Source organism: Alligator mississippiensis, chromosome 8 (assembly GCF_030867095.1).
Source record: "Alligator mississippiensis isolate rAllMis1 chromosome 8, rAllMis1, whole genome shotgun sequence".
Taxonomy (NCBI): domain Eukaryota; kingdom Metazoa; phylum Chordata; order Crocodylia; family Alligatoridae; genus Alligator; species Alligator mississippiensis.
The window spans coordinates 24,709,005-24,735,394 of NC_081831.1; the positions used below are offsets into that span (position 1 = coordinate 24,709,005).

Below are 26,390 nucleotides of genomic sequence, written 5' to 3' on the forward strand. Positions count from 1 at the left end.
AGGGCAGGAAAGTGCAGTGGTTAGAGCCTCAAGCAGGTTTCTACAGCCCATCCTCCCCTGCACATGGGGCCCAGCCCATGAAGTCAGAGCCAGAAGCTGCTCAAAGTCATCTTTATTTAAAAGATAAAGAAATGCTTTAAAAACCCTCTACAAGCCACCATCAATGCAGGGGGAGAGTCTATAGGGCAGAAGTGGGGGGGGTGGAGGGAGACAGCCAGATGTAGAACTCCTGGGGTGGGCTCAGCCCAGGGGACAGCAGGTCACTGCCCCCTCTATTGGCTGAGGCTCAGAGGCCACCTTGGTACCAGGGGAAGAGGATGCCCCCAAGACACCTGCCTTCTCTGAGGGTGGAACAGGTACCACCACGAAGTCCTCCTACCAAGTGATAGTGGGGGCAGTGGAGGGTCCAGGCCTCCCATTGTCTATGAGAGGGGGCAGAGCAGGGCACAGACAAGCCACATGGGGGTGCCCCATGGATACCAGCTGGTGGCTGAAGTGGGCTCCAACCTCAGTAGAGTGACCCCTAGTGGCCAGCTCCAGCCTGGGGAAGGGGGGGTGGGGCATAACACCCAGAAAACACCCCACTCCACACCTACCCCATCACATGCACATGAACACACACACACACACACACACACACACTAAGCTCTGCCCCCACTCCCTGCCCAGCCTCAGACCCAAGTCACAAGCGTGAGCTCTGGGCATGTGAGGCAGTTTCCAAGGTGTTCTGGCCTCCATCTACCCATGCAGCACCTTGCCCCTCCCCACTGCTGCTCACTTCCTCCAGATCAGGACATGGAAGGAGAGCAACTAGGTGGCCATTCAGGACCTGATGACCCAGCTCCATCATGGGGCCACCAGAGAAGCCCCTCAAACTACCCCACCCAGGGCAGAAGCAAAGGAAGGAAGGCTGCTGGAGAAGATAGGGTCCCACTGAAAAGGATCCAGGTGGCAATCCATCCACCATGGGATTCACCAGTAGGCCACTGGCCAACCAAACAGAACCCAACATGGCAGCCGACAGGAAGTGGGACATTCCAGCCTATAATAGGCAGAATCCAGCCCCTCCCCCTGGATGCGCCTGCCCAACCATTGGAAGTGGGGCCAACAGGAATACCTGCCCCTTAACTGGCAGCATCCATTAGAGACCTGGTTGGCCACTAGCTAAGCCAACAGGAATGCAACATTATCACCAACAGGAAGTGAAGCAGAGAGGAAGTCCTGCCCCTACTATGCAAGATCCAGACCCCTATTGGCTGAGGGCACAACTGTCCATAGAGTGCGAGGAGGCCATGGGGTCTGCTTGGTGGTTGCAGTGGGATTAGTGGAAGGTCTCTACCTCCACCACAGTCCAGTCACCCTGGGGGGAGGCAGCATCCTCAGGGGAGAAGCTGGTGACTGAGGTGATGCTGGCATGGGACTCGTCCAGAGGCGACAACAGCTCACTCCAACGGCCCAGCTCTGCTTGTGGGGCCCCCCGCTGGCCCCCGCCCGGCCCCAGTCCCAGCCCCAGGCTCCGGCTCAGTAGCTGCTGCATCATGGCTGCTTGGAGGCTGCCCAGTGCAAGGGGTGTCTTCTCATTCATGTCTTCCAGCCCTGGGGTCTCAGCACCCCCCTCTGCTTCGTAGATGGTGGAGAGGAAGTCAGGGGCGCAGGGCTCCCAGTGCGGCCCAATCCCACCTGGAACAGGGCACAGGAGCATGGGTGGGGGGATAGGAGACATTCCCCTTGGGAGGGGGGCATGAGGGTGGACACAGAACCCTGGAGGGGTGGGGGAAGAAGACACAGGACAGACAGACGGAGATGAGAGAGTGGAAGGTTAACCCCTTAAAGGCTGCACATCCCCTGCCCCATATCTGCCACCCCCCTTGAGGGGGGCTGGGATGGTCCAGGCAAAATCTAATGGGGATGAGATGCCTTGTGGCCTCTTGTGGGATGAGCTTTCAAACATCACGTGCTTTCCTCAAGTGGGAAGGAGACCCTGAAGGAGCTACGTACAGCTCCATGCAAGGGGGAAGCTGCCACATCTAGCTCCAGGCACACTCCAAATAGCAGAGAAGAGGCTCTGTGCCCATGCACATGGCCTGCATAGAAGAAGGAAGGAGGGCTATGACCTGGAAGGGGAGAGAGTACTAGGAAACCTCAGAAGACCAAAGAAAAGCAGCAGAATTAGATTCATAGATGTTAGGGTCGGAAGAGACCTCAATAGATCATCGAGTCCGACCCCCTGCATAAGCAGGAAAGAGTGCTGGGTCTAGATGACCCCAGCTAGATACTCATCTAACCTCCTCTTGAAGACCCCCAGGGTAGGGGAGAGCACCACCTCCCTTGGGAGCCTGTTCCAGACCTTGGCCACTCGAACTGTGAAGAAGTTCTTCCTAATGTCCAATCTAAATCTGCTCTCTGCTAGCTTGTGGCCATTGTTTCTTGTAACCCCCGGGGGCGCCTTGGTGAATAAATACTCACCAACTCCCTTCTGTGCCCCCGTGATGAACTTAAAGGCAGCCACAAGGTCGCCTCTCAACCTTCTCTTGCAGAGGCTGAAAAGGTCCAGTTTCTCTAGTCTCTCCTCGTAGGTCTTGGTCAGCAGGCCCTTGACCATACAAGTTGCCCTTCTCTGGACCCTCTCCAGGTTATCCACATCCTTCTTGAAGTGTGGCGCCCAGAATTGCACGCAGTACTCCAACTGCGGTCTGACCAGTGCCCTATAGAGGGGAAGTATCACCTCCTTGGACCTATTCGTCATGCATCTGCTGATGCACAATAAAGTGCCATTGGCTTTTCTGATGGCTTCGTCACACTGCCGGCTCATGTTCATCTTGGAGTCCACTAGTGCAGTAGCTCTGCAATGATGTCGGCCAGTGCCTTCAGCACCCTCGGATGGAGCTCATCTGGGCCTGCCAACTTAAAGGCATCCACTTCTTCCAAGTGACTCTGCACCACCTCAGGATCTACGTATGGTAGTCTGGTGCCTTGCTGCTGCCTCTCTGAAACCCCAGTGAAAGACTTGTCGTGCCCCTCACTTAGGAACGCTGAGGCAAAGAACTCGTTGAGGAGTTCAGCCTTGTCCCCCCTGTCTGTCACCAATTGTTTCTGCCAAACAATTAGAGCCAAACCCTTGAAAAAGGGGGTGGTTACCGTATTTTCCTATATATCACAAACCTGTCAATAAGACACAGTCCTTGCTTTGGGGAAGGCAGAATAGAGAATAAGAGATTATTTCCAGTTCTGGCCAGATAGGACAGCCACAGAGCCTCCTCTGCCACTTCTTTACCCTACCTCTGTTGCTTAACTAAAGCTGAAAGCCTAGTGGCTGCAGAAGCCTGATCTCTATGGGCAGAGCTAGAATACTGAAAAAGCAGCTGAAATACCAGGCTGCTTGGGTGTGAAATAAGAGAAGAGACAGACAGAGAAACAGAGCAGCCTAGTGCTCTCCCTGACATACCTAGGAGAAAGGTCAGCTTGATTAGTGGAACAGCAAATCATAGGGAAGCAAGACTGGAAGGGACCTCCACAGTCCACATTAGTCCACCCCCCTGCCTGAAGCAGGATCATCCCTGTCCAAACCATCCCAAACAAAGCCATCATCTACATTTCATAAAACTACCATCAACCCTGACACAACACCAAACATCACCCCTGAACCTACCACAGGGAAAGCAGGGGGACCATGGCAGGCAATGTTCTGTTGCTGTAAGAGATTGTTAATAGACACTTGAGAGGTCCCAGGCAGAGGCCATGCCCCTGCTACAGGGGAAGGCAACCCCCACCACCCTCAGTCCATAACAATCTGACCAAGGGGGGAAATTCCTTCCTGACCCTAAATCTGGTGTTGTTCTGGGCCTGAGCAGATAGGCAAGACCCTCTAGTCAGCACCATCCAGATTTGAGACAACCCAATCACCATTCCCAGCCTGGGCTGCAGCAAGCACCCAATGCCTCTGGGGGAGGCTTGAAACCCCTGATGTGTAGCAGAAAGGTCAGGGGTGACCAGCAAGCCCAGATGCCTGGGCAATACTCACAGAAGAACACAGGCTACACCCAGTTCATCCTGGGCCAGTGGCTGTCTAACCTCTTCTTGAACCACTCTAGTAATGAAACCTGCACCTTCCCTGGGTGTCTGGTCCACTGCCCTAACAGTGAAATTTTTTTCCTGATCTCCAATTAAAACCTTCTTGGCTACCACTACAAGCCCACTGATCTTCACTCTGCAGGTACTGACAACCCTCTCTCCTTTTTAAGGCTCATGATGGTCCACTAATCCAGCTGACCTTTCTCTTGGGCCTGATGCTCACTGCGCCTCCTTGTCCCTCTTGTTCTGGTTCACAGTCCACCACACACTTTTTACAGCTGTAGATCTGCCCGCAGAGATCAGCAGTATCTAGGGGTTCAGCTTTCGGTTCAGCAGGAAAGGCAGGGGGAAGGAGCTGAAGGCGGTGTTGTTTCTGTTGTGTGAAGCTGTAAAACCCTGGAAAAAAAAAATCTCGATGATGATGAACAATGAAATTTCTTCATTTTGCATCCCAAAAAGCAAGGGACCAGGTGTTAAGAGGGGGCATGTTGTAGACAAAGAAGTACGGTAACTACCCTGTTCTGCCATGGCCCTGATCTGCCAGAAAGCAGGTAAGTTTGTTGCCTTTCTTGGGTCTTAGAAGGGCTCTCAGAGCCCCTCTCTGCTCCTAGCTCCCAGACCTCCCCCAGGCCATTGGCACTGCCATGGAGACCTCTCTCTGCCACTCATACAGCTCCAGGCACTTCCTGCCCTCCGAGGGAGGTACTCAATGCCTGGAAGCTCATTCCACAGCTCCTCCCCACACCTGATCCTTGGTCCAAAGGCATGGAGACTCTCCTTGCCTCCATGGGCCTGAGCTGGGGAGTGCGGTGGGGGGAATTGTGCTTCTCCCTAGTGACAGGCACTGGAATTGCAACCCTGTCTTACCCCTTTAGCTAGGGTGATGGGGGAATATTCTGGGGGGTTCCATCCTCACCTGCCAGGGAGCTGGCACTTTGTAGGCAGCCCCTGGGTGTCACTGATTGATGTGGGGAAGTGGGAATAAAATTAGCCAACAAACCCTCTCCCCATGCCCCCTCCCACTCAATATCCAGGGATTGTGGGAAGAGGTATTTAGAGAGACCTAAGAGGCTGCTGGGAGCTGGAACCACTACCCCCTCCATGGTCCTCAGAGAATATAGAGTTGCAATGGCATTGTCATGGCAATGAGGGGGGGACTATAGCAATCCAGGGCATCCTCTGGACCATCCTCCCAGCTCCAGGTCCAGGGCAGGGCAGACTAGCAAGGTGGGGGGATGGGAAGAGACAGAGGAGCCCCGATCCCTATGGAGAAACACCACACCAGGCCAGCAGCTCAGGTAGAGACAAGTGACGCTTTATTGCCAGGTACTGAAGGGTTAAAAAAAATATGAGAGATCAGAGCCCCCCCTGCCCCCTGCAAACAGAGAGGAGTGGGTTAGAACAGCAAGGGGGTGGGGTACAGACACACACGGAGCACACAGGCTGAGACGAGGGGACAGATGGTGGGAGGCGAGGGATGGACCTCCCAGGGACCAGGTAGACTGTTAATGTCCCCTCCCAACTCCCCACTGTGCTACATACAGCTCCAGGAACCTCCCCAGCCCCAGTGCTGTGCACAACTCTGAGCACCACAGTTAAAGGTCCACCCACACTAAAGGTCCTCCTCCCACAAGGGTCAAGGGCCCTCCCAGGCTAAAGGTCCCTCAGGATAAAAAGTTCCCCCATGGGGTCAAAGGTCACCCCTGGGTCTGGTGCCACTCCTCCCTATACATTACCTGTAGGCAGACTCCGGGGGCCAGTGCCGAAGCCAGGGACTTCAGTCTCCTCCTCCTCTATTTTGTGGGGACAGCACCAGTGTATAGGAGCGCCGGCAGGGGGGGCCAGGGGTGGTGAGGGGGTGGAAGAGGGGGTCTCAGTGCCAGCCTCACCAGAGCCCAGCCCCTCGGAGTCCTCAGGGGACATCTTCAGTAGGTCTCCACGGCTGCCGGGCAGTCGCCGGATGCTCAGGTCAGGCTCACCAGGGCCAGGGCTGGGGGCCGGGGGCCGCTCATCCGACTTGGACTCCACGCCCGAGCTGCTGTCATAGGCTCGCAGCTCCTCAGGGGTGCTGGTTTCGCTGCTGCTCTGCCCTGCCAACTCAGGCCCACTCAGGGTGCTGGATGGCGAGGACGATGAGCCCTTCCCAGGAGATCTGGGGAGGCCCAATGGCAGTATCTGTGGTTTCGGGGAAGCTGCCACAGGACCAGCAGTACCCCCTGCTGGAGCTCCTGGCTGGAGAGGGGCAGCGACAGGAATCTGGGGGGCAGTGGTGGGGTGCTCTGAGGGGCTCAGAGTCTCCTGGAGACCATCCATCCTGGCATCATGCTGCAGGTCCCCAAGGAGGGTGGGGGAGATGGCCTGCTCCAAACAAGTGCTTCCAGTCTCCCCACTGCTGCCTGCTCCAGTCTGTGAGCCCAGAGACGCCAAGAGAGGCTCTGTAGGTCCATCTGGCTCCTGGTCAGCAGGGGCTGGTGCCCTTGGCGTCTTGTCCTCCTCCACACCATCCTCTCTCACAGGGGGCAATGTCTGGGTTGGGGCAGGGCTGGGTTGGGTCTGGGTGTCCGCTGGGGGCTCTGGGCCAAGGGGCACAGACGAGTCCCTACCCCTGCCCTGGGTGCCAGGCATGTCCTGCTCCAGACCAGTGTTCCCAGTCTCCCCAATGCCCCCTGGAGTCTCGGTCTTGGCGCCCCGGGTTCCTGCCTCCCCTGGTGCTGGCTTCTTCCCAGTCTCTTTCCGGGGGGTCTTCGCCCCGGGTGGCTTCTTCGGAGCAGAGGCTGCCAGGATGTTGCCCCCAGGCCGCGAGGGACTCTTGGCTTTCAGCTTCTCCTTGGGGGAAGTAGGGGTCGGCGGAGGCCTGGGGGCTGGAGGGGGCCTGGGGCGGGGCGTCTTGGCTGGAGATGCTGCCAGTTTGCTGGGGGTAGGGGCCACAAGCCGGACTTTGGTATCTGCAAGGAGGGAGTGGAGATCAGGGGTACATACAGATCTGAGCACCCTGCAGGCCCTGCCCCTGGCCTCCTAAGCCCTGCCCCCAGCAACCAAAGCCCCGCCCCCACAGCACCTGCCAGAGCCACCCTGGGCTGCTTCAGTTCCACCCCCACCAGCTGCTGCTCCCTAGAGAAAAACAGGGGGCTCCCACAATGAAATGGGACCCCAGGCTTGGCTCCACCCCTTCTTTGGGGGGAAGGGGCTTCAGCTCAGGCAGTGGGGAGCAGCCCCTCCCCAGAGCCAGCCATCACCTGGATGCCCTCCTACCCACCACTCCCTGCTGCCCTCCCTAGCCCAGATCTGCCCCCATGTGCCCTCCTACTCCCCAGTTTGCACCCCCGCACCCCATCCACAGGGCACCAGTACCTCTCTTGGTTGCTATGGCAATGGGGATCTTTGGTGAAGGCGTAGCCCCAGACTGGCTGCCAGGGAGGGCCGCTGGCTTGGTCTTGGCCAGGGGGCGGGAAGAGCCAGGGATTGCACTCTGGGTGCTGGGAGCTGTTGATCTGAAACAACAGAGAAGCGGGGGTGGGAGATCCGTGGGGGGTGGGGTCCCTGGCATGCAACTAGCCCAGCCCCCCTCTCAGGGGGAATCTGAGGCACGAGGGGGACTGGGCTGCAGATAGAGTCCAAGTCCCCCCACTGCAAACAGCCTCATCAATTCCTCCCTAGCCACTGCCAAGGGATAGGGAAACTGAGGCAGGAAGAACCTAGGTGAGCACACCCTGCTGGCTGCAGCAGGCACTGCTGGTCCATGAGTCCCAAGCCCCACTGCTGCTGCGTGGGGAGTCCCTCAAGCAGGCAGCAGAGGCAGTGCTGGTGGGAAGGGTCCCAGCCCAGAACTCCCCATGCCTCCTAGCCCGTCTGGAGACACCAGGACCCCCCCAGCCCTCCAGCCCCCATCAGGAGACCCCAGGACCCCTCCAAACCTGAGATCCCCCCAGCCTCCCTCTCCCCCTCCCCCCAGGACCCCATAATACTCTGAGCCCTGCCAGGGCTGGGCTTAGTGGCAGGGGCAGCTTCCCAGGCAAAAGCGGGAACAGATGTGGCTGCCCAGGGCTCCCACAGGGCAGGGGTATAAGCAGAGCAGTACTGCTGCCCTCTGTGTCTCAGTTTCCCCAGGCCAGGCAGCTGGGCCTGGAAACAGACCAGGGACCACCTGAAATTGGCCAGGGGCCCCACCTATGGCCTATCAGGGAGGGTGAAATTCACACAGCTGCTTCGCCTCCCCCCCCCCCACACACACTTGGTGAGGGAGGCCTTGGACCCCCCCTACAAGCCCCTCCTTCCCAATCCCTACTGGTTTTACTGGGGCAGTCCCACCCCTTCCTGAAGCAAGTCCCCGAGCTGTACCTGGAGGACTTGGCTGGCTCGGGTCTCTCAGGCTTCGCTGGGGCTGACTTGGCTTGAAAAATAAAACAAGGAAAAAGATGGAGACTGGGGTCAAGGCGACATGGGGCTGGGGCAGGGGCTTAGGGATCCCCTGAGCTCAGTGCCCCCCCGACACCCAGCCTGCCCCAGAATGGGGCAAAATCCAGTGTTTTGGGGGGAAACATCCAGAGGGCTAGGGAAAAACCCCCCACATCTGACTGAGCTGGGATCTTGGGAACTGGGTCTTTCTCAGCAGGATTTTCCCAGCCCAGACCAGAGAGCTGACCACTCTGATGCCAAAATGACCCACAATGCCTTGTGCTCATGCCAAGGTCACTTGCCCTGAGGTGGGGGGAGCATCTCAGGGTTGCTCTGGGGATCAGGGGGTCCCCCTCCCCACTCCGGTGGTGCTGCGGGAGGGGTACAGCTTAGGCCAGGCACTGAGGCTGGGCTGGGACCCGGGGGTTCCCAGCTTGAGGGCTTTGTCCCCCTGATTCCGGGGCTGCAGTGGGGGATCAGGCCAGGAATGGGGGCCCCCACTCATGTAGCTTCACATGTGTCTGCCTAGGAGCTGGGAGGTGGGGCAGGGATTTAAACCCATAACTCCCTGGCCAGGAGGATTTGGGGGTGGGGGGTGCTGGAACACAGCATTGGTTAGGGGGAGGTGCTGGAACATACCATTGGCTGTGGGGGGGCCTGGTGCCTTCCTGCCCCCCTCAGGTCTCTCTGCTGGCAGCTTCCTGACCACAGCCTTGGCCCCAAGTGGAGCTGGAGGTTTCCGGGGGGGGACCTCTGCCCGCCTGCCCCCCCCAGCACTCAGAACCTTGGGCCCATTGCTGGGGGGGGCTGTGGGTCGCTTGCCCCCTGGGGGAATGGCTTTGGAGGGGGGCTTGGCTTTGGCAGGGGATGGGAGACCCCCAGTGGCAGCAGCTGCAGGGGTGTCCATGGTGAAAGGGGAGGGGGGTCTCCCTGCTGGAGCTGAAAAACAAAGGGTTAATACTGGGGGGAGGTTGGGTCCAGCCAGCACCCCTCCCCCCACAGCTGGGAAAGGAGCAATTTCCCCCCAAGCCTTCACCACCCCTGCCCAAGGCAACAAGCCATCTCCTAATCCCCCCCAGCCAGATCTGGTGCATCACAAGCCTGATTCACCCCACTGATCCCTGTAAACCCAAGATGAGCTGTTGGATCAGCACAAAAGTGCCGCTCAGGATCCTGAGACCCCCCCCACCCAGGCAACAGCCTCAGTGTGAGTGCAGGGCATTGCAGGTAGACATCCCAGCGCCCCCTGTGGCAGTCATGTACCCCATGGCTCTTACAGCCCCCCCAACTGGCTTTGACCCTCCTCAAACCAGGACTGTTGGCAAAGAGCACAGACCTCATTCTCTGCCCCCCCCTCCCAAACTCCCAGCATCCCCAAGCCTGACCAGAACCCAGGTATGAAGGACAGGCCCCAGTGTCCCCACCCAAAGCTGGGCCCTCCCAGAGCACACCCCCCCAGAAACCCCTCAAGCTTGGACCCCCACTTCTATCAGTGACTTCATCACTGAACTAAGACCTCCCCATCAGAGCCCCCCTCCCCAAGCTGAAACCACTCCCTCCCCTAGACCGAGGGCCTGTTCTTCATTGCTGCCACCTATCCCCAGGCTCTACCCCAGGACCAGCCACCTCTGGGTTCATCATTGCAGGGGGGGGGGGGGCAGGGGGCTGTGATCTCCACCCTCCAGCCCCAACTATTAGAGATTAAATTCAAAAGGGGGAAGGGGGGGTGGTCCTGAGTCAGCAGGGGTGGAGGAGGTGGGGAGACCAGAGGCTCCGGCCTGGCTGATCCCAGCTAATCCCAGCCCATTGATGGAGCTGATTCCAGCCTGATGCTCTGGTGTCAGATCAACTCCCCCCTCCCTCCCAAGTGGCAACATGCCATTGGGGGAAACAGAGGCAAGAGACGCCCCTCAGTGGGGAAAATGAGGCCAAGGGGTGGGGGAAAAGAACCCAGGAGTCCCCCAGCCCAGCATCAGCCCAACCCCTGAGGTCACACTGCCAGCTGCTGGCAGGAACTGGAGCTGCCACAGCATGCATCATGGACCCCACACTGCTGAGGGACAATCCCCAGCTAGGGGGGAATCCAGGTGGGAGGTATGATCTGCACACCCCAGCACCCCATCCCGTCACAGAGCCAGGGAAAGGGGACCCAAGCATCCAGGCTCCCCTGCTCTAGCCCTCAATCCTGTCCTTCATCGGAGGAGAGGACCCAGGTGTCCAGTCACCCAGCCCCTCCCCCTGCCCCAAGCACCAGACCCCATCTGGCTCACAGAACCAGGGAAAGGACCCAGGCATCCTGCACCCCCCACACTTCCAAGTCCCAGTTATGGGAGGCCCCCCATGCAGAGACCCAGGAAGATTTGGGGGGAAAGGGGGGTTCTTGGCACAGGTGAGAGGTCACTGTATGGAGGAACTAAGGCACAGAGGGGTGGGGTAAAAGGACCCAGGAGTCCTCAGCCTGGCGCCTGATGCCCTAGGCCACCCTACCAGCTGCTGGCTAGAATCAGAACTACCATGGCATGTGTCATGGGCCACACATCCACAAGGGCGAGTCCCCAGGGGGAATTGGGGGCCAGGGGCAGGGATAAGAACCGAGATCTGGCTACCTCTCCACCCCCACTTCCCCTCCCTCATCATGGCCCCAGGCAGAGCAGAGGATTATGGGAAAGGATCTGGGTCACAAGTGACTGATGATGTTACTAATGAAGCCTTACATAAGGCAACCAGTGACATCACATGCCTTCTCCCCCACACACATACTAATGCCAGCAGTGACCTTAGGTGACCCCGGCCCCCTGGCTCAGCCTGGGTCCTTCCCCCTTCTCCTCAAGGACTAATGGGGCATTGTGGGCCCAGATGCCTGGGTTCTCCAGCCCTGCACCCCACAAGCTGCCCTAGAACTTTGCCCCCAGGGAAGAGGTGGGGGCAGAGGCAGATGTGGTCTGCAGTCAGCAGCTGGCTGGCTCTAGAGCTAAGCTGCTATGTGTCATGAGCCCCATACTGCTGAAGTGATTGCCCAGGAATAAGGAGCAGGGTAGGGGGGGGTAGGGGAGTGGTGGGGTGGGGGGAAGGATGCAGCAGGAGAAGCTTTCCCAACCTCCATCTCATGATCAAAAGCCCCCAGCATCTAGTACCACCCCCTTCCAAGAGGCTGGCAATAGCCAGGGGTAGAACCCAGGTGTCTGGGCTCCCAGCCCCCACAGCCCCTGCTGCCCACCAGTGAGCTGGGAGAGAACCCAGGAGACTAAGGATCCCAGCTCTGCAGCTCTGGCCCCTAACTCCCCCCCCACAAAGCTGGGAATAGATTCCAGGAGTCCGGCCCCTGCCCAACTTGCTCTAACCACTAGATACCATCACCACCACCCCCAGGCCTGTTTGGGCACTGCCCCTGCCCATGGTCCTTCCAATCCACTGCCAGCCCCTGGGGTGGGGGGTGGAGAGAACAGCCCCCCACCCCCTGCCCCAACCAATCCCTGCTCAGTGTGGCTGCCAGCATTTCCATGGCAACAGGGAGCTTTGGGCTCCAAAGCAGAAAAGTGAATGGACTGACCCATCCTCCCCCCCACCCCACAAACACCCTCCTGATCTGCAAAAGAACCTAGGCATCACGGTTCCCAGCCACCCCCCCTTCCCCCTTTGGGATAAAACTGGGGCAAGCTCACAACAGGAGGGTTGGGAAGTTCACAACAGGGGCTGGTGGGTCTGGCCCCCTCTCAAAAGCCCCCAATGGGGTCCCCCCCCACCCCACTGCTCCAGGCAGGGACTAGGGCCCTTCCCCCACGGTGGCCCAGGGCTCCCCCCTGCCAGGTGGGTTCTATGGGTTAACCTGTAACAGATATAACCAGAGAAGGTTAAAGGGAAGACTTGTAAACAGTATTCACAACCCTCCAAAGAATCCAAGCATCCTGCCACTCCCCCTGCTCCAGTTCTGCCAGGCCACAACCTGGTTGGCTCCTAGAGGGGGACCAGACCCCCCTCATTCCCCATGCAGAGATCTGGGGGTGGGAGGGCCAGCAGGTGCAAGAGAGCACCACTTGGGGAAACTGAAGCAGAGATGGGGTGGGGGCGAGAACCCAGGAGTCCTGGGCTGACTCGGCAGGTGAAATATCAGTAAGGAGGACACGGGTTGAACTGGGATTCAACATGCTGGTGCCCCCCCCCTGCAGTACCCACAGCCACCAGGAGGTGGAGACCTAGAGGCCCAGCCTGGGCCTTGGGGGCAGCAGGTGCCCACTACACTAGGGCATCTCTCAGGGGGTGGATGGGGAGTGGGGGCAGCTCAGCTGTGACCTCTGGCCCTATCCTTCATAGGTTGCTGTTGTTGTTTGGGGGGCAGGGGCTGACTCCTCCTCCACCCCTCTGGACCCCATCCCAGCAGCCCCCATGCAATCAGGGGACCCAGACACCTGGGCTCTCCAAGTGCTTTGGGGTCAGGGGTCACTTCTCTCCCAGACCCACCCTCTCAAAGAGCCAATGAGCACCTGTCCAGCCAGGCCCTGATGGGGGTGAGGGGAGGGGGGTCTGGTACCTGATAACCCCCCACCCCATAGTCAGAGACCTCTCTGCCCCCCAGACACACCTACCTTGCCCACCCCACCCGCCATCAGCCCCCCTCCATCCCATGTCTCAGTCCCTGAGCTCCACCCCCCCTCTATCCCACCATGCCCCCTTCTGACCCCCCCAGCCCCTCCAATCCCACAATGCCCCATTCCCTGAGCCCGCCATCCCCCACCCCCCACCCCTGTCCGTCCCACAATGCTCCACTTCCCCCCCCCCCCCCGCAGGGTTAAACCCTTTCTCTTGGCTCTGAGGCAGGGCTCGCCCCTCCCATGTCTTCCAGTCCAGCCCAGTCCTCCCCGCCTCGCCCCGCAGGTGCCTCCAGGACCCGATCCCGCTTGGCTCCCTCAAGGAAAGCCGCGGCCACGGGGGTAGATCTGTCTCCCCGGCTCCCAGCCCTGCCCTGCAGGGACCAGAGGCTCCCAGTATAAATCAGTTCCTTCCTCCGTCGGAGCCGGAAACTGACCAGGCTGCAATGGACGACCCCCGCCCACGGCCGCACTGACCTCCGCACAGCGCCGAGCACAAACCGGCTCCACCTGTCCTCGCGCGGGGCTTTGTCTGCTGGGGGTGGTGGGGATGGAGGGATGCAGGGACCGCCCCCCAACAGCCAATGGCCAGCCAGCTCGGCGTGAGGACACCGCAGACGGCCCCTGGCCACGCCCCTCTCCCAGGGTTGTACGCCCTCCCCCTTAACTGAGCAGGGCTGGGGGCTGTAACCCCTTCGCTGCCAGAACCCCCCCTTTTGCACCAATCAGGTGGTCGCAAGCTGGTGGGTCCGTCACACCATCGTATCTCGGCATGACCCCTCTGTACCAGGGACCCACAGTGACACCAGCATCTCTCAGTAAACCATTATCTCTCATTCCCACCCAGTAAAACCACTGACCTCCTGTGAAGCCAGCGACTTCTAGGATCCCAGTGTCCCCCAGTAAAACCCGCATCTCCCAGTAAAGCTGGAATCCTCCAATACTGCCAGTACAGCCAGTAACCCCCAGTAAAACCAATATCTCCCAGGAAAACCAGTATCTCTCAGTACTACCCAGTACAGCCAGTAAGGCCCAATAAAATCAGTGTCCCCCAGTCAAGCCAGAATCCTTCCCTTCAATACCAGCCCATAAAACCCGAGTCCCTCAATACTGTCCAGTAGAACCAGTGTCCCCAGCTGCAGCCAGCACAGCCAGGAACCCCTAGCAGTCCCAGTGCCCCCAGTAACAAATCACCACATCCATCCACTTCCCCTTGGTGCCACCCAGTGAATCCAGTGCCAGCCCATTGGCATTGCCCAACATTGCCCAGTCCATTGTCCCCAGTTAGCCCAGTGTGAAGAGTCTGGCTGGTGCCTGGACTGGTCAGGGGTCTCCCTGGTGATCCCGGCTCCCTCAGTCTGGCACTGGGTGGGCCCTGGTCAGCCAGGCCCTGCTCTGGACTCCCGAGTTCCTCCACCACCAGCAGAGGGCATCTCAACCCCCCACCTAACTCTCAATCCCCTTCCTGGGCCTGGGCAGTGCAGCAGGATCCAGTTGCCCCCAGCAGGGGCAGACCCAGGGCCCTGAGGTATCAGGCCTGGCTCCCCAGGTGGAGGGGGAGGGACAAGGGGCAGGGGGCAAGGGACAGGTGAAGGCAGGGGCCCCTTGAGGAACTGGGGAGGTCAACCTGGTCCCTTTTGATCTGAACTGGGAACTGCTTCCCCAGGCTGCCCTGGGAAGGGGAGGGTTAATACCCCAGGTAGGGCATCTACTGGGGAGTCTGTAACCCCACACACCCGCCCTTGGGGGAGCGCACGGGGGAGCCGTAGCTCGTCAGTGCCGCCACAAGGGGGCCCTGCTGCGCCCGTCGTGGGCCTGGCCAATGACAACAGCGCTGAAGCTAAGCAGGGTCGGGCCGGTGCGGCGTCTGGATGGGAGACCGTTCGATTTGTCGGGCAGGCCGGGCTGGGCTAGACAGCACCAGGGGGCGCTGCGCCACCCCCGCTCAATCCCCTTTTTCCTCCGTTCCCTTGGCGACGTGGCTGCCTCGGGGCTGGGGCTGCCGAACCGGTTTGAAACCCGAGCGGAGCCCGATCTTCCTGGGGCACTGCTGGGGGAAGAGCGCAGCCTCCTGGTGGTGAGGGGATGACAGGTCTGGGCCTACAGCCCTCACCCGCTTTGGGACACCTGGGTTCCTCCCCAGCTCAAGGCCCCTCGCGGAGATGCAGCCACCCCTGGAGTGGAGCCCAGCACCCCCTGGGGCATCTCAGCTTGCAGCGACAGCGCCCCCTGCCGGCGCCCTCCGCCGGGGGAGCTGCCAGACCCAAGAGGCAGGCGGGCACCGGCCTTTTAAGGCCAGGTGGCTATTTCCAGCTAATTAGGGGCTTGGGCTGGTGCGGTTGGTTGAGGTCACCCCTGCGTGGGCGGCCAGACTGGGGGCCGGCGCCTTGGTTCTCTCCCTGTTGGGGGCAGGTTGGGTGCACCGTAGTCCTCGGGGGGGGGGGACAAGTGGGTAGAGCTGGGGGCAGGACAGGGGACCCGGACTCCTGGGTTCCCTGGCTGCAGCTTATCTGGGACCAGGCACCAGCTGGTCGGCTCCTGCCAGGGAGATCTGGGGAGGGTTGAAGCTCCAGCCTGAGACACCCAGAGCAGGAGTGAACACAGGCATCCGGGTCCCCAGCCCCCACTCCCCCCCAGAGCAGAGAAGGACCTGGGCGCCCAGGCTGCCAGCCTCTCCTCCTGGTACCTGGAGCCCCTAGGCCTAGGGCCCATCCCCTCCCCTGCCCGGCCTGGCTCGGGTTTCCCGGACAAAGCCGGACTTTGAGGCACCCGCTGCGGGGTGGAACCAGGAGCTGGAGGAGGCCCCGGGGCTGCTCCACCCCGGCAGCACCCGCACCCCGGGGGAGGTAAGTGAGGCCCGAAGAGATCCCTGGGCTGGAAATCCCCTTCACCTGAGGCAGCCGCATTTCAGGGCTGGAGCAGCTCGAGGCACGGATGCCAGTACTGGGGGAAGGGTCTCCCAGAGGTGGGAGAGACCCAGGAGTCCGGTGCTCTGCCCCTGCTAGTGCTCCCCACCTCCCAGGAGTCCCGGCTCCCAGCCTCCGCACTAGACCCTTATGCCCCTCAGAGAAACCACGTGTCCGGGGTCCCGGTTCCCTGCTCTAACGCATCAGATCCCCGACCTAGGAGAGAAACCAGGTGTCCGGCCCGCAGCCTCGCTCAGCCCGGCGCGAGGGGAGATCCCAGGCGTCCGGCTTCCCAGTCCCCCTGCCCAGCAGGAGAAAGAGCCCAGGTGTCCGGCCCCAGCTCCCCCGGCAGAGAACTCAGGCGTCCAGGCAGGAGCCTCCCAACCCCGCCCCCCCGCGGCTCTGCCCCGACTCGTCCCGTTCCGCCCCCGCAGGCCCGGGCCGGGCTGGGGCAGGAGCAGGAGCCGGAGCGGGTCCATCCGCAGCACCGGGGGTGCGAGCGCCTCTCACCGCGCCTCCGGGCGGCGGCAGCGGAGCCAGTGAGTGCGGGGGGCACCTTCTGATCCGGATTCACCCCCGTGAGAGGGGAATGATCCGGATTTACCCCGGTGGGGAGGAGGGGGTGATTCGGATTCCTACCCCCCCCAGCAGAGGGGGAGGAAGAGAAGGACGCCAGGGCCTGTGGGGGGGGGCCTCTGAATTTGCCCCAGCAGGGGGCGCCGGAACCGGTTCTGACCCGCCAGGGCAGCTGAGGGAGTGGCTGGGGCGGGGGGTGTCGGCAGGATTGGCCCCCAGGGGTGAGGGAGCTCGGACGCCTGGGTTCCCTCCAGCTGGGGGGGGGCCCAAACACCCTGTCTTCTTTTCGGAGGGGGGGGGGGCACTGGGAGCTCAGAGCCCTGGGTCCTTTTCCCCAGCTCTAGGAAGGGAGTGGGGTTGACTGGTTAAAGCAGGGATAGGGAGAGAGCTGGGGGACAGTGCCCCCTGCTGGGCGGTTGCTTTCCTGTAAGGCCCGGACTCCTGATCAGGTGTGAGGGATCCGGATCCAGCTTCAGGGCCCGGGGCAGGGGAGGGCTGGGTCCCTGCTCCCACAGCTGGGAAACTGAGGCAGGGATGAGGCAGTAGCTCCCTGGTGGTCCCATGGACTGGGGAACCCAGGTGTCTGAGCTCTGGCCCACCTGCTCTAACCCAACAGTCCCGCCCCCCCTCCCCCTCCGAGACCACAAGAAAGAACCCAGGTATCTGGGCTCTCAGCCCACTACCCAACCTAACCCAGACAAAGGGCCCCACCACCCCTCCTCCCCCCACCTTTCTTGCCTGGGAGATAGGATGGGCTTTTGCTATGGTGCCAGGAATCCCCTGGACCCTGGGCCTGGGCTGGCTATACTCCTCTCAACTGGCTTGATGCAGCCACTTCTGGGGAAGAGCCATGCCACTGCCCAGAGCCTATTTGGGGGGGGGGGGAACAGGCCTGGGGGGACCCTGCCCCCCACCCCATGTGTTGTGCTTGGACATCCCACTCAGGGTGGGAACCCAGGCAAACGGCCGAGTTTCTGCCTTGAGTCACCAGTCCCACCCAGTCTCTTCCAGGGCCCAGCCCTGGCTCCCAGCTGCCTACAGCCTCTGGCTGTCATGCTAGGGTGCCCCACCCAGAGCCAGCTGCATCTCAGTGTGGGAGAAGGGTTGGGGAGTCCAGTGCTGGGCTGCCAGGTTCCATCCCAGATGTGGCTGCATTTCCATGCCGGAAGAGCTTCTACTGGGTTGCATTGATTTTTGTGCACTGCTGGATCCACCGTAGAGGCAGCTGCATTTAGCCCTGGGGAAGCTAATCACTAGGCAATGCTTACACTGCTAGGGATGCTGAGATCTACCCAAGAGGCAGCTGCATTTAGCCCTGGGGAACTAATCACCAGGCAGTATTAGTGTTCATGGGCAGCTGCATCCCTCCCAGAGGTAGCTGCGTTTCCACACTGGATGAACCATCGCTGGGCAATTCGATGGTCCATTGCATCCTGCCCCAGAGATGGCCGCATCCCAGCTCTGTAGGCAGGAGTCATCGGGCCCTGTGACTGTTCATGGGCTGCCGTGACCCACCCCAGAAGTGACTGCATCTCAGCACTGGGGGAGCCAATGCTGAGCAGCGTTGCTGTTTATCTGCTGCTACGTTCCATGCCAGAGGTGGCTGCATTTAGTGCTACAGGAGATAGTCATTGGGCTCTGTGAGTGTCCAGGAGCTGCTGGGATCCACCCCAGAGGTGACTGCTTTTAGCCCTGAGGAAGCTAATCACTAGGCAGTGTTACTGTCCATGGGCTGCTGCATCCCCCGGCAGTGGCTGCATTCAGTGATTTGGGGGGGGAGAAGGGGGGAGGCAAGGCAATAATTGAACTGTGTCATTGTTCACCTGCTGTTTGTTCCCCCTCCCCCAGAGGTGGCTGCATCTCGCCCATCCCACCCCGTCCCCCGGGGCGGGATGATCCCAGTGGCGGAGCTGCGGCAGTTTGCGGAGCCGACCAGCACCTTCCGTGTGCTCAAGCCCTGGTGGGATGTCCTTGCCGAGTACCTGGCCCTGGCCATGCTCATGATTGGGGTCTTTGGCTGCACCCTCCAGGTAGGCAGGAGACATGGGACTCCAGATGTGGGGGCTGGGGTTGTGGGGAGGGGCTTGGGTCCCTGGGGGTGGGGTTCCAGGTAGGAAAGGGGCTGGGATACTCGGTGGTGGGGCCACAGATGAAGGATGGGCTAGGGTCATGGGGGGGGGGGGGGGGTCTTCAGGTAGGAGAGGGGCTAGAGTCATGGGTGTGGGGGGGGGACTGATATTCCTGGGGTTGGGGCTCCAAGATGGGGGTTTGGCCTGGGACCCTCCACAAAACAGCCCCTGCCACGATGCCGGGGGCACGGCCACTCCTATTCACAGGTAATAAGGCCACCAGTTGAGGGTGGGAACCCAGGTGTCCAGGCTCCTAGCCGCCCCCCCCCCGCCATCACACCTGCTCTAAGCCCCGAGCTGCACTCTCCTCCCAAAGGCAAGTGAAGAACCAAGGCAACCGGGCTCTCAGCCCCCTCCCTGCTCCTCCCATTGACTCCCCCCAACCTCCTTGGGGTCCTCCCAGCCACCAGTGGAGGTGCCATCCTCCCTCCCCCTACTCAGTCACCCCTTCCTCACCCCCTCTTCTTCCCCTTCTTCAGGTGACCCAGGACAAGATCATCTGCCTGCCCCTGCCCCCTGATGCTGCCTGCCCGTCTGTAGCCCGGGACCTCCCCAACACCTCAGGGCCTCCCCCGGAGCTCCCCCCCCGGCCCCACCTGGACCTGCAGCAGTATGGCTTTGTGAACCAACTGTGCTATGAGACAGCTTTGCCCTGGTACCCCAAGTACTTCCCCTACCTGGTGATCATCCACACCCTGGTCTTCATGGCTTGCACCTCCTTCTGGTTCAAGTTCCCTGGCACCAGTTCCAAGATTGAGCACTTCGTTTCCATCCTGGCCAAGTGCTTCGACTCCCCCTGGACAACCCGAGCCCTCTCTGAGGTCTCTGGGGATGCCCCGGGCTCCCGCAAGAAGCAGAGGAGCCCCAGGGAGGAGGCGGGGGAGTCTCGGCCAGTGCTGGAGCCGGCTCTGTCCGTATCGGAGAAGAAGGGGCCCGAGCCCTCATCAATGCTGCTGGACCGCAAGGAAGTGGAGCAGGCCCGGGCACTGTTCGAGAAGGTGAGGAAGTTCCGGCTCCACGTGGAGCAGGGAGACATCCTCCACACCATGTACCTGCGCCAGGCCGTGGTCAAGGTGCTCAAGTTTGTGGTTATCGTGGCCTACAGTGCTGCCCTGGTGAGCACCATCCGGGGCTCTGTGCCCTGCCACGTGGCCCCAGGGGGTGCAGCAGGTGCTGGGAGTTTCTGCTGCCACCACACCAAAGCCCATCTCTTCTCCAAGCTGGCTCTGGGATACCTGGGTGTCCTGGCAGCCTATGGCTCCACCTGCATCTACACACTCTACTGGGTCTTCCACCGCCCACTGAAGATGTATTCATTCCGGGCAGCACGGTCCGAGACGGGCATGGGGGACATCCCAGATGTCCGGAACGACCTGGCTTTCATGCTGCACCTGGTGGATCAGTCGGACTCGCTCTACGCCCGCCGCCTGGCCGTCTTCCTCTCTGAGACCAGCGAGGGCAAGCTCAAGAGGCTCAAGCTCAACCACGAGTGGCCAGCGGAGAAGCTACGGCAGAGGCTCCAACAGAATGCCCGGGGCCGGTTGGAGCTTCACCTGGCCTCCCTCCCGGGCCTGCCAGATGCCGTCTTTGAGCTGCCTGAGCTGGAGGCATTGACGCTTGAGGCGCTGGGAGACATTGACATCCCACCTGTTGTGACCCAGCTGGGCCGTCTTCAAGAGCTGGGCTTGGTCAACTGCCCGGCCCAGGTGCATTTCTCCTCTTTGGTCTTCCTCCGTGACCGTCTCAAGGTGTTCATGGCCACCTTTGAGGACCTGCGGGAGACGCCGCCATGGGTCTATGCCCTCCGTGGGCTGGAAGAGCTGCACCTCTCTGGGCTCTGTGGGCTGGAGGTGGGCAAGGTGGGTGGTGTGTTGGAGAACCTCCGGGAGCTGAGGAACCTCAAGGCGCTGTTCCTGCACAGTGAGATCTCCAAGGTGCCCCCAGGCCTGGCTATGCTCTCACCGCATCTCCGGCGGCTCTGCATCCACAATGCTGGCGTCCGCCTGGTGACCCTTAACACCCTGAAGAAGCTGGGGGGGCTGCGGGAGCTGGCATTGCTGAGCTGTGGGCTGGAGAGGGTCCCCCATGCTGTCTTCAGCCTGGGGGACCTGCGGGAGCTGGATCTGAAGGGCAACCGGCTGCAAGCAGTGGAGGAGATGGTGAGTCTCCAGCATTGCCGGAAGCTGGCCATCCTTCGCCTCTGGCACAACCGCATTGCCTGCCTCTCTGAGCATGTGCGGAAGCTGCGGAGCCTAGAGGAGCTGGACCTGAGCCACAATGAGGTCCAGGTGCTGCCTGCTGCCCTCTTCTTCTGCATCACACTGCGTCGTCTGGACCTGACCCACAATTGCCTTCGGGAGCTGCCACCAGGTGTGGGTGCCTTGCAGAACCTGCGACATCTGGGCCTCTCCTCCAACGCCCTGGAGACACTGCCGGATGAGGTCTTCTTCTGCCACCGGCTCAGTACCTTGCTGCTGGGGGGCAACAAACTCTCAGCCCTGTCCCCTCGTGTTGGGGCGCTTGCCACCCTCACCCGACTGGAGCTGGAAGGGAACCGGCTAGAGGCTCTGCCTGCACAGCTGGGGAAGTGCAGGGTGCTGCGACGGAGCGGTTTGGTGGTGGAAGACACCCTCTATGAGACACTGCCCCTGGAGGTCCGGGAGCAGATGGAAGAGGAGTGACTGGGGAGGGGTCTCTGGGGGTCCCAGGAGCTGGGATCGGGGCCACCAGAACAACTGGATAGGGTCTCTTGGAGAGGTTCTTCAGAGCTTCCTGGTGCCCTGCAGGATGACAACCCAGGGGTCCAGGCTTCAAGTTTGCTGTTCTAAGCCCAGCTCTAGAAGCTGGAGGGCAGCCTGGGGAGTTAAAGCCAGGCAGCTGGGTACCCAGCCCCCACCTGCTGACTCCCACCAGCTCCCCCACACCTCCCAGAGCTGAAGAGAACCCGGCTGTCCTGGCTTCCAGCAACCTCCACCCCCCATTCTCTTCCCAGAACAAGAGAGGACCCAGGCATCCCAGCTCCCAAGCCCACCCCCTTGCTCTCACCTTCCTCCCAGGATAGCCTAAGAACCCAGGAGTCCTGACTCCTATTGCTTTTCCCATAACATGACCCCTCCAGCCCCAACTCTTCTCCCAGAGCCAGAGAGAGCTAGAGGCTCCCAGTTCTCCCCCCTCTGCACTTCAGAGCCCCCCTGCCAGCCCACAGCCCAGGCTGGGGCCAGCTCCTGTTGGGTTTTAATTTATCCCCAATTATTTGTAGTGTAATTAACCAGCAATTAATGGGAGGGGGGCAGGGAAGAAAAATAAGGCCGAGAGACTTCTTCCAGGCTGCTGTGTTTCTGTGGAGAGGCGTCTTTGGTCCAGTTCCACCCAGTGGTACCCAGACTGATTCAACTGGGACGTAACTAATCACCTTCTGTCCAGACGCTGGAAGCTACCGAAGTCCTCGCTCGGCCGGTGTTTATTGGCCGGGGAGGCCTCGCCCCTCTGGGGGGCCTGGCTTAAAGAAAGCAGGGGGCGGGGCCTGGTCTGGAGGGAGCGGTGGCCGAAGAAGCTGGATTGGCCGCTGGATGTGGCAAGGTCACGTGGCTAATGGAGGCGGGGCTGTTTGCTACAGGACAGCCCGCCCGTTCGGGGTGTGGCCCCAACAGATTCCTGCCCTTCCCCCAGGGGCCTGCTACAGTGGTGTGATTCTGCGAGGGGTCCGTCAAGGGACTAGTCCCGGGGCAATACAGACCCCAGGCTGGGCGGGTGCCGAGTGCTGTGCTCACCTCTAGGCCGGGATGGGGGCGGTTCCAGGTGCTGTACAGACTCCCAGGCTGGGATCAGGCCTGAATGTATCTGGGATTCCGGTGGTTGCTATCAGAGGCACCAGTGCAGCCTGGGAAGGACGGGCTGGGCAAACTGGGCTGATTTGGAGACTAGCAGGGTGAGGGAGAATTTGATCCCAGCCTGCCAGTCCCTGCAGGGAGAGGCTGGGTGGAGACAGGACCTTCCCTGTGCCTCTCCAGGTGCAAGGTGCTGTACAGGCACACCATGCAGGGCAATGGGCTCAGGCTGGAGATGAGGAACTCCCCCCACGACCAGGGGCTTGGACCTGGGACCTGGGTTAAAGAAGTTGGGGGGGTAAGTCTTGCCAGGACCCCTGGGCTGAGTTAGGTGGCCCGGATGCTGCCTGCAGCTGAAGGCTGGGCTGGGTGGGATCCCCAAACGCCCCGCTCCCGCTGTGCCCTGACTTCAGGGCTTTGTGCCAGGCTCATCCCAGCTGCCCCTTGGTCAGCTTCGGGCCAGGGGCTTGGTCTGTTTCACCCTCCCCCCCAACCGGGAACAAAGCCCCTTTGATCCTGCGGCAGCCTCCTCCTCTCGGCTCTGACCTACATCTCAAGGACTCCCTGGATCTGGCAGGGGCTCCTGCGGGGGTGGGGGGCTGGGAGCAGGGAGGCTCCCCCGACTCGGCCTGGCCCCGATTGCCTGGGAGGAACTAGATCAAGGGCTTGGCAGCCTTGGGGAAGGGGGGCGGGCTGTACTGCCCGGATGCCTGGGGGGTGAGAGAGACCCGGAATCCTGCGGGGGGGATGACAGACAGAGAACCCGGACGCCTGGGTCTCGCGTGTGTGTGTGCGCGTGTGCATGTGCCAGAGGCGAGGGGGTGTGCCACTGAGCTCTCCAGGCCCTCTAGTTGCGTGGGAGAAAGGGGTCCTGGCACTGCCCCCCAACCCCCAACATTGCCAGCTGGCATCGGAGCAGCGCCACTGCTGCTGGGATGAGGGGAGTGGTTGGGGGTGGGGGGCAGGATAGTGGGATGCAGTGGAAAAAGCAGAGGGGGTCGGGGGGCGCTGGGAGCCCGGACGCCTGGGTTCCCTCCCGGCTTTGGGAGGCGAGTGGTGGCGATTGGCTGGGGTGGGACGCCTGGGTTCTCGCTCAGTTCTGGGAGGGGAGTGGGGGTGGGGCTGGAAGCCCGGACGCCTGGGTTCTTTTCCCGCTCTGGCAAGGGAGTGGGTGGGGGATGAGGGAAGGGGCTAGAGAGGGGGAGGGGGTGGGGCTGGGAGCCCGGAGGTGATCCCAGTCCTCCCACCCGCAAGGAGAAGACCTCGGGCCAGAAAAAGCGTCCCCCAGGACCTGGAAGACAAGGGGGGTTAGGCCGTGCCGGGGGTGGGGGCGCCGGGCGCTTCCCTCTCCTAATCCCTCTAATCTGCTCCGGACAGCGCGGGTGTAACGCTGGGGCGAGCAACAGCTGCAGCCCCCGCTCCTTCCCTCCATCTCCCAGCCGGCATCACCCCCCACCCCCCGCAGCTGCAGCCAGCCCGGCTCCCCCCCATCACGTGACTGGCCAAGTTAGACCGGGAAAGGAAAGGAGGGGGCAGAAACACACACACGGACCGGATCGAACGCTGCCAGGACCGGATCGAACGTTGGGACCTGATCGAACGCCAGCACCTTTGCAACGCCCCTCGCCCCCCCCACCGGGGCACTGGGCTCGGCTCCCGGCCCGGATCTCGGCGGCGGGGATGCGGTGAGGGTGGGGCGGTGGCCCCCGGCGAGGCAGCGGCCATGGCCGAGGAGTCGGGGCAGGTAATGGTTGGGGGAGGGTCCTTTTGCCCCCGGTGCATATGTGGGGCAGGCAGGGGGGTGGGGGGATCCCCTGCCCCCCTGGGGGATGGAACCCATTTGCTTGCAATGCCCCCCCCCCTTGGAGGCAGGGGGACAAGCCGGGATCATCCCCCACAGAGGGCCCCTGCATGGCATGAGTGGGGCCATGCCCCCAGTTTAGCCCTGCCTGGCCCACCTCACTGGCATCCAGGGCAGCAGGGTTTCCGCGCCTTGCTGGGGTTGTGGGGGCAAGGCAGCCCCTATATGATCCTGCCCTGGGGGAGAGGTGAAAAGTCAAAGGGCTCCAGACCCTATTGAGCTGCCCTCCAGCATTTGCTGGGTGGGGGGGGGACGGGAAGATGAGAGAAGCCCTGTCCCCATCCCCATAGAGCTCCCACTGGAGGTGGAGGGAGATAGGCTGCTGTGGTCCCTGTAGGTCCCCTGGGCTGGGGGTGGGATGATCATACCCTTCATCCAACTTCTGGCAGTCTTGAGGTTGCAAGGTCTCATGGGGGGGTCCCCTTTAAGAGAAGTGGGTGCATGGGGAGCAGGGTGTGCCCCTCACCTGCTGCAGGCAGGGGGCACAGAGAAGTCAAGCTGTGGGGCAAGTGGTACAGGAATAGGACCGAGGTGTCGGGGGGGGCCTCCCTTCCCCCCCACCTTCACAGGGCTATCTTCCACCCCAGCATGGGATCCAGGTGCCAGGGTTGTCAGCAGCCCCCTTGCCCCCCACTTCTACTCCACCACAGGACCTGGGAGGCACCCCCCCTCCCAGAACCCAGGCATCCCGGGCTCCCTGCGGGGGTTCTCAGTTGCAGATCAATGAGCTATAAAAAGCACCTGCCTGGGTCATTAGCGCCATCGATCGGGACTTGGCAGCACCCTCAGCTCCTGCCCCTGTCCCCTGACCCAGGGCATTTCCCAGGCTTCAGGGCATGTCCTGCCCATGCATGTACTGCTCTGGGGTGGGGGGCGGGGGAGCACATCTGAAGAGCAAGAAACCCAGGAGTTTAGGCTGGGCCACCGTGGGGAGGAGCTTTCACTTCAGCTGCTGGGATGGATGGACATGGCTGGGGGGGCAGCTCCCGGAAACCTGAGTTCTGTGATGGGGTGAAGGAGGGGGCTGCCCCTCCCCCGGACACCTGGGTTCTGTAAGGGGCATGAGCTGGCCTGGGAGCACTTTGCTGTCCTGTGCAACGCCTTGTACAGACCTCCTGGGCTCAGGACTGTGCTTCAGGGCATGTCCTGTCCATGCAAATGTATGCAAATAGATGTCCGTCCCCCTGGCACTGCCTGGTGCCTGCAGGCCCTGATGGCACAGCTACTGCAGGCCCTGAGTTTGGGCTGGGGCTCTCTGGATGCCTCGGTTCTGTTGTGGGATGGTTGCAGACCAGCTTCTGGGATGCCTGGAGCGAGAGGAGGGAGGGGCACTAGCTGCCTGAAGACTAGGTCCCTGTGACCCCTCTCCCCCCAATGCAAAGCATGCTGGGAGCTGGGGCCAGCCTGAGCAAAGGATTCTGGGAAGGGCAGGTGGAGTGGCTGGTTTGGAGCTATGGGGTGACATTTCCCCCCTGGGGTGCTGGGCCATGGGGCAGGAGGGAGATGACTAGGTGGCACCTGCCCCTCCCCAGTGCCAACCCCCCACCTTTTCCTGATCATGGGGGTGCCCCCTCCCTGCCCCCATCCTGCTGGGGAAACTGAGGCACTGAGTAGGCTGAGGTGACAGCAGAGAGAGGACATCTTGCCCACTCAGGCAGGGAACACAGGAGTCCTGGAGGCTGCTTCTTTCTATACCTGGGGGTGGGCAGTGCCAGGCAAGCCCACCCTTCCACCTGGCTCTGATGCTCTCACTTTAGGGGAGGGGGATACAGCAACCTCTGGGGTGGAGCAGCTGCAGGGGGCACTATCCCTGGCACTTACCCCACCCCAGGCAAGGAACCCAGGTGTCCGGGGAGATGTTCCCCACCCCCAGCCATGTCCTGCTTAGGAAAACCTGAGTGTCTCCTTGCCTCCTAGGCTGGGGAACCCAGGAGTCCTGGAAGCTGATTCTACCACCCCCACTGTGGGCCAGGCCAGGGTCTGGGGGGTGGTCCCAGCCAGAGCCCCCTAGCTCAGGAACTGGCCCTTTAAACCCTTCC

At 61.4% G+C, this 26,390-nt stretch overlaps 2 protein-coding genes across 9 annotated transcripts; one reads left to right on the forward strand and one right to left on the reverse strand.

Annotated features, from left to right (window-relative positions):
* Window positions 1-97: 97 nt before the first annotated feature.
* On the reverse strand, window positions 98-19,430 carry PRR36 (proline rich 36). Of its 7 annotated transcripts, none has more exons than XM_059732398.1 (7): window positions 13,530-13,690; window positions 9,106-9,405; window positions 8,410-8,461; window positions 7,423-7,562; window positions 5,961-7,016; window positions 4,271-4,467; window positions 1,490-1,680 (listed from the first exon to the last, which is right to left on the reverse strand). In XM_059732398.1, the coding sequence occupies exons 2-7, from the start codon at window positions 9,371-9,373 to the stop codon at window positions 1,582-1,584; spliced, it is 1,812 nt and encodes a 603-aa protein (XP_059588381.1). In that variant the 5' UTR covers window positions 9,374-9,405; window positions 13,530-13,690; the 3' UTR covers window positions 1,490-1,581. The 7 variants fall into 7 exon arrangements, with proteins under 7 accessions (XP_059588378.1, XP_059588377.1, XP_059588379.1 ...); XM_059732397.1 differs by having other exon boundaries at window positions 5,808-7,016; window positions 13,530-13,689; XM_059732395.1 differs by lacking the exons at window positions 4,271-4,467; window positions 13,530-13,690 and adding an exon at window positions 19,341-19,430 and having other exon boundaries at window positions 98-1,680; window positions 5,808-7,016.
* On the forward strand, window positions 15,086-21,983 carry LRRC8E (leucine rich repeat containing 8 VRAC subunit E). Of its 2 annotated transcripts, none has more exons than XM_019482053.2 (3): window positions 15,086-15,898; window positions 18,383-18,564; window positions 19,143-21,983. In XM_019482053.2, exons 2-3 carry the CDS (start codon window positions 18,427-18,429, stop codon window positions 21,342-21,344), a joined length of 2,340 nt encoding a protein of 779 aa, XP_019337598.1. In that variant the 5' UTR covers window positions 15,086-15,898; window positions 18,383-18,426; the 3' UTR covers window positions 21,345-21,983. The 2 variants fall into 2 exon arrangements, with proteins under 2 accessions (XP_019337598.1, XP_006271167.1); XM_006271105.4 differs by lacking the exon at window positions 15,086-15,898 and adding an exon at window positions 16,353-16,497.
* The last annotated feature ends 4,407 nt before the right edge of the window (window positions 21,984-26,390 follow it).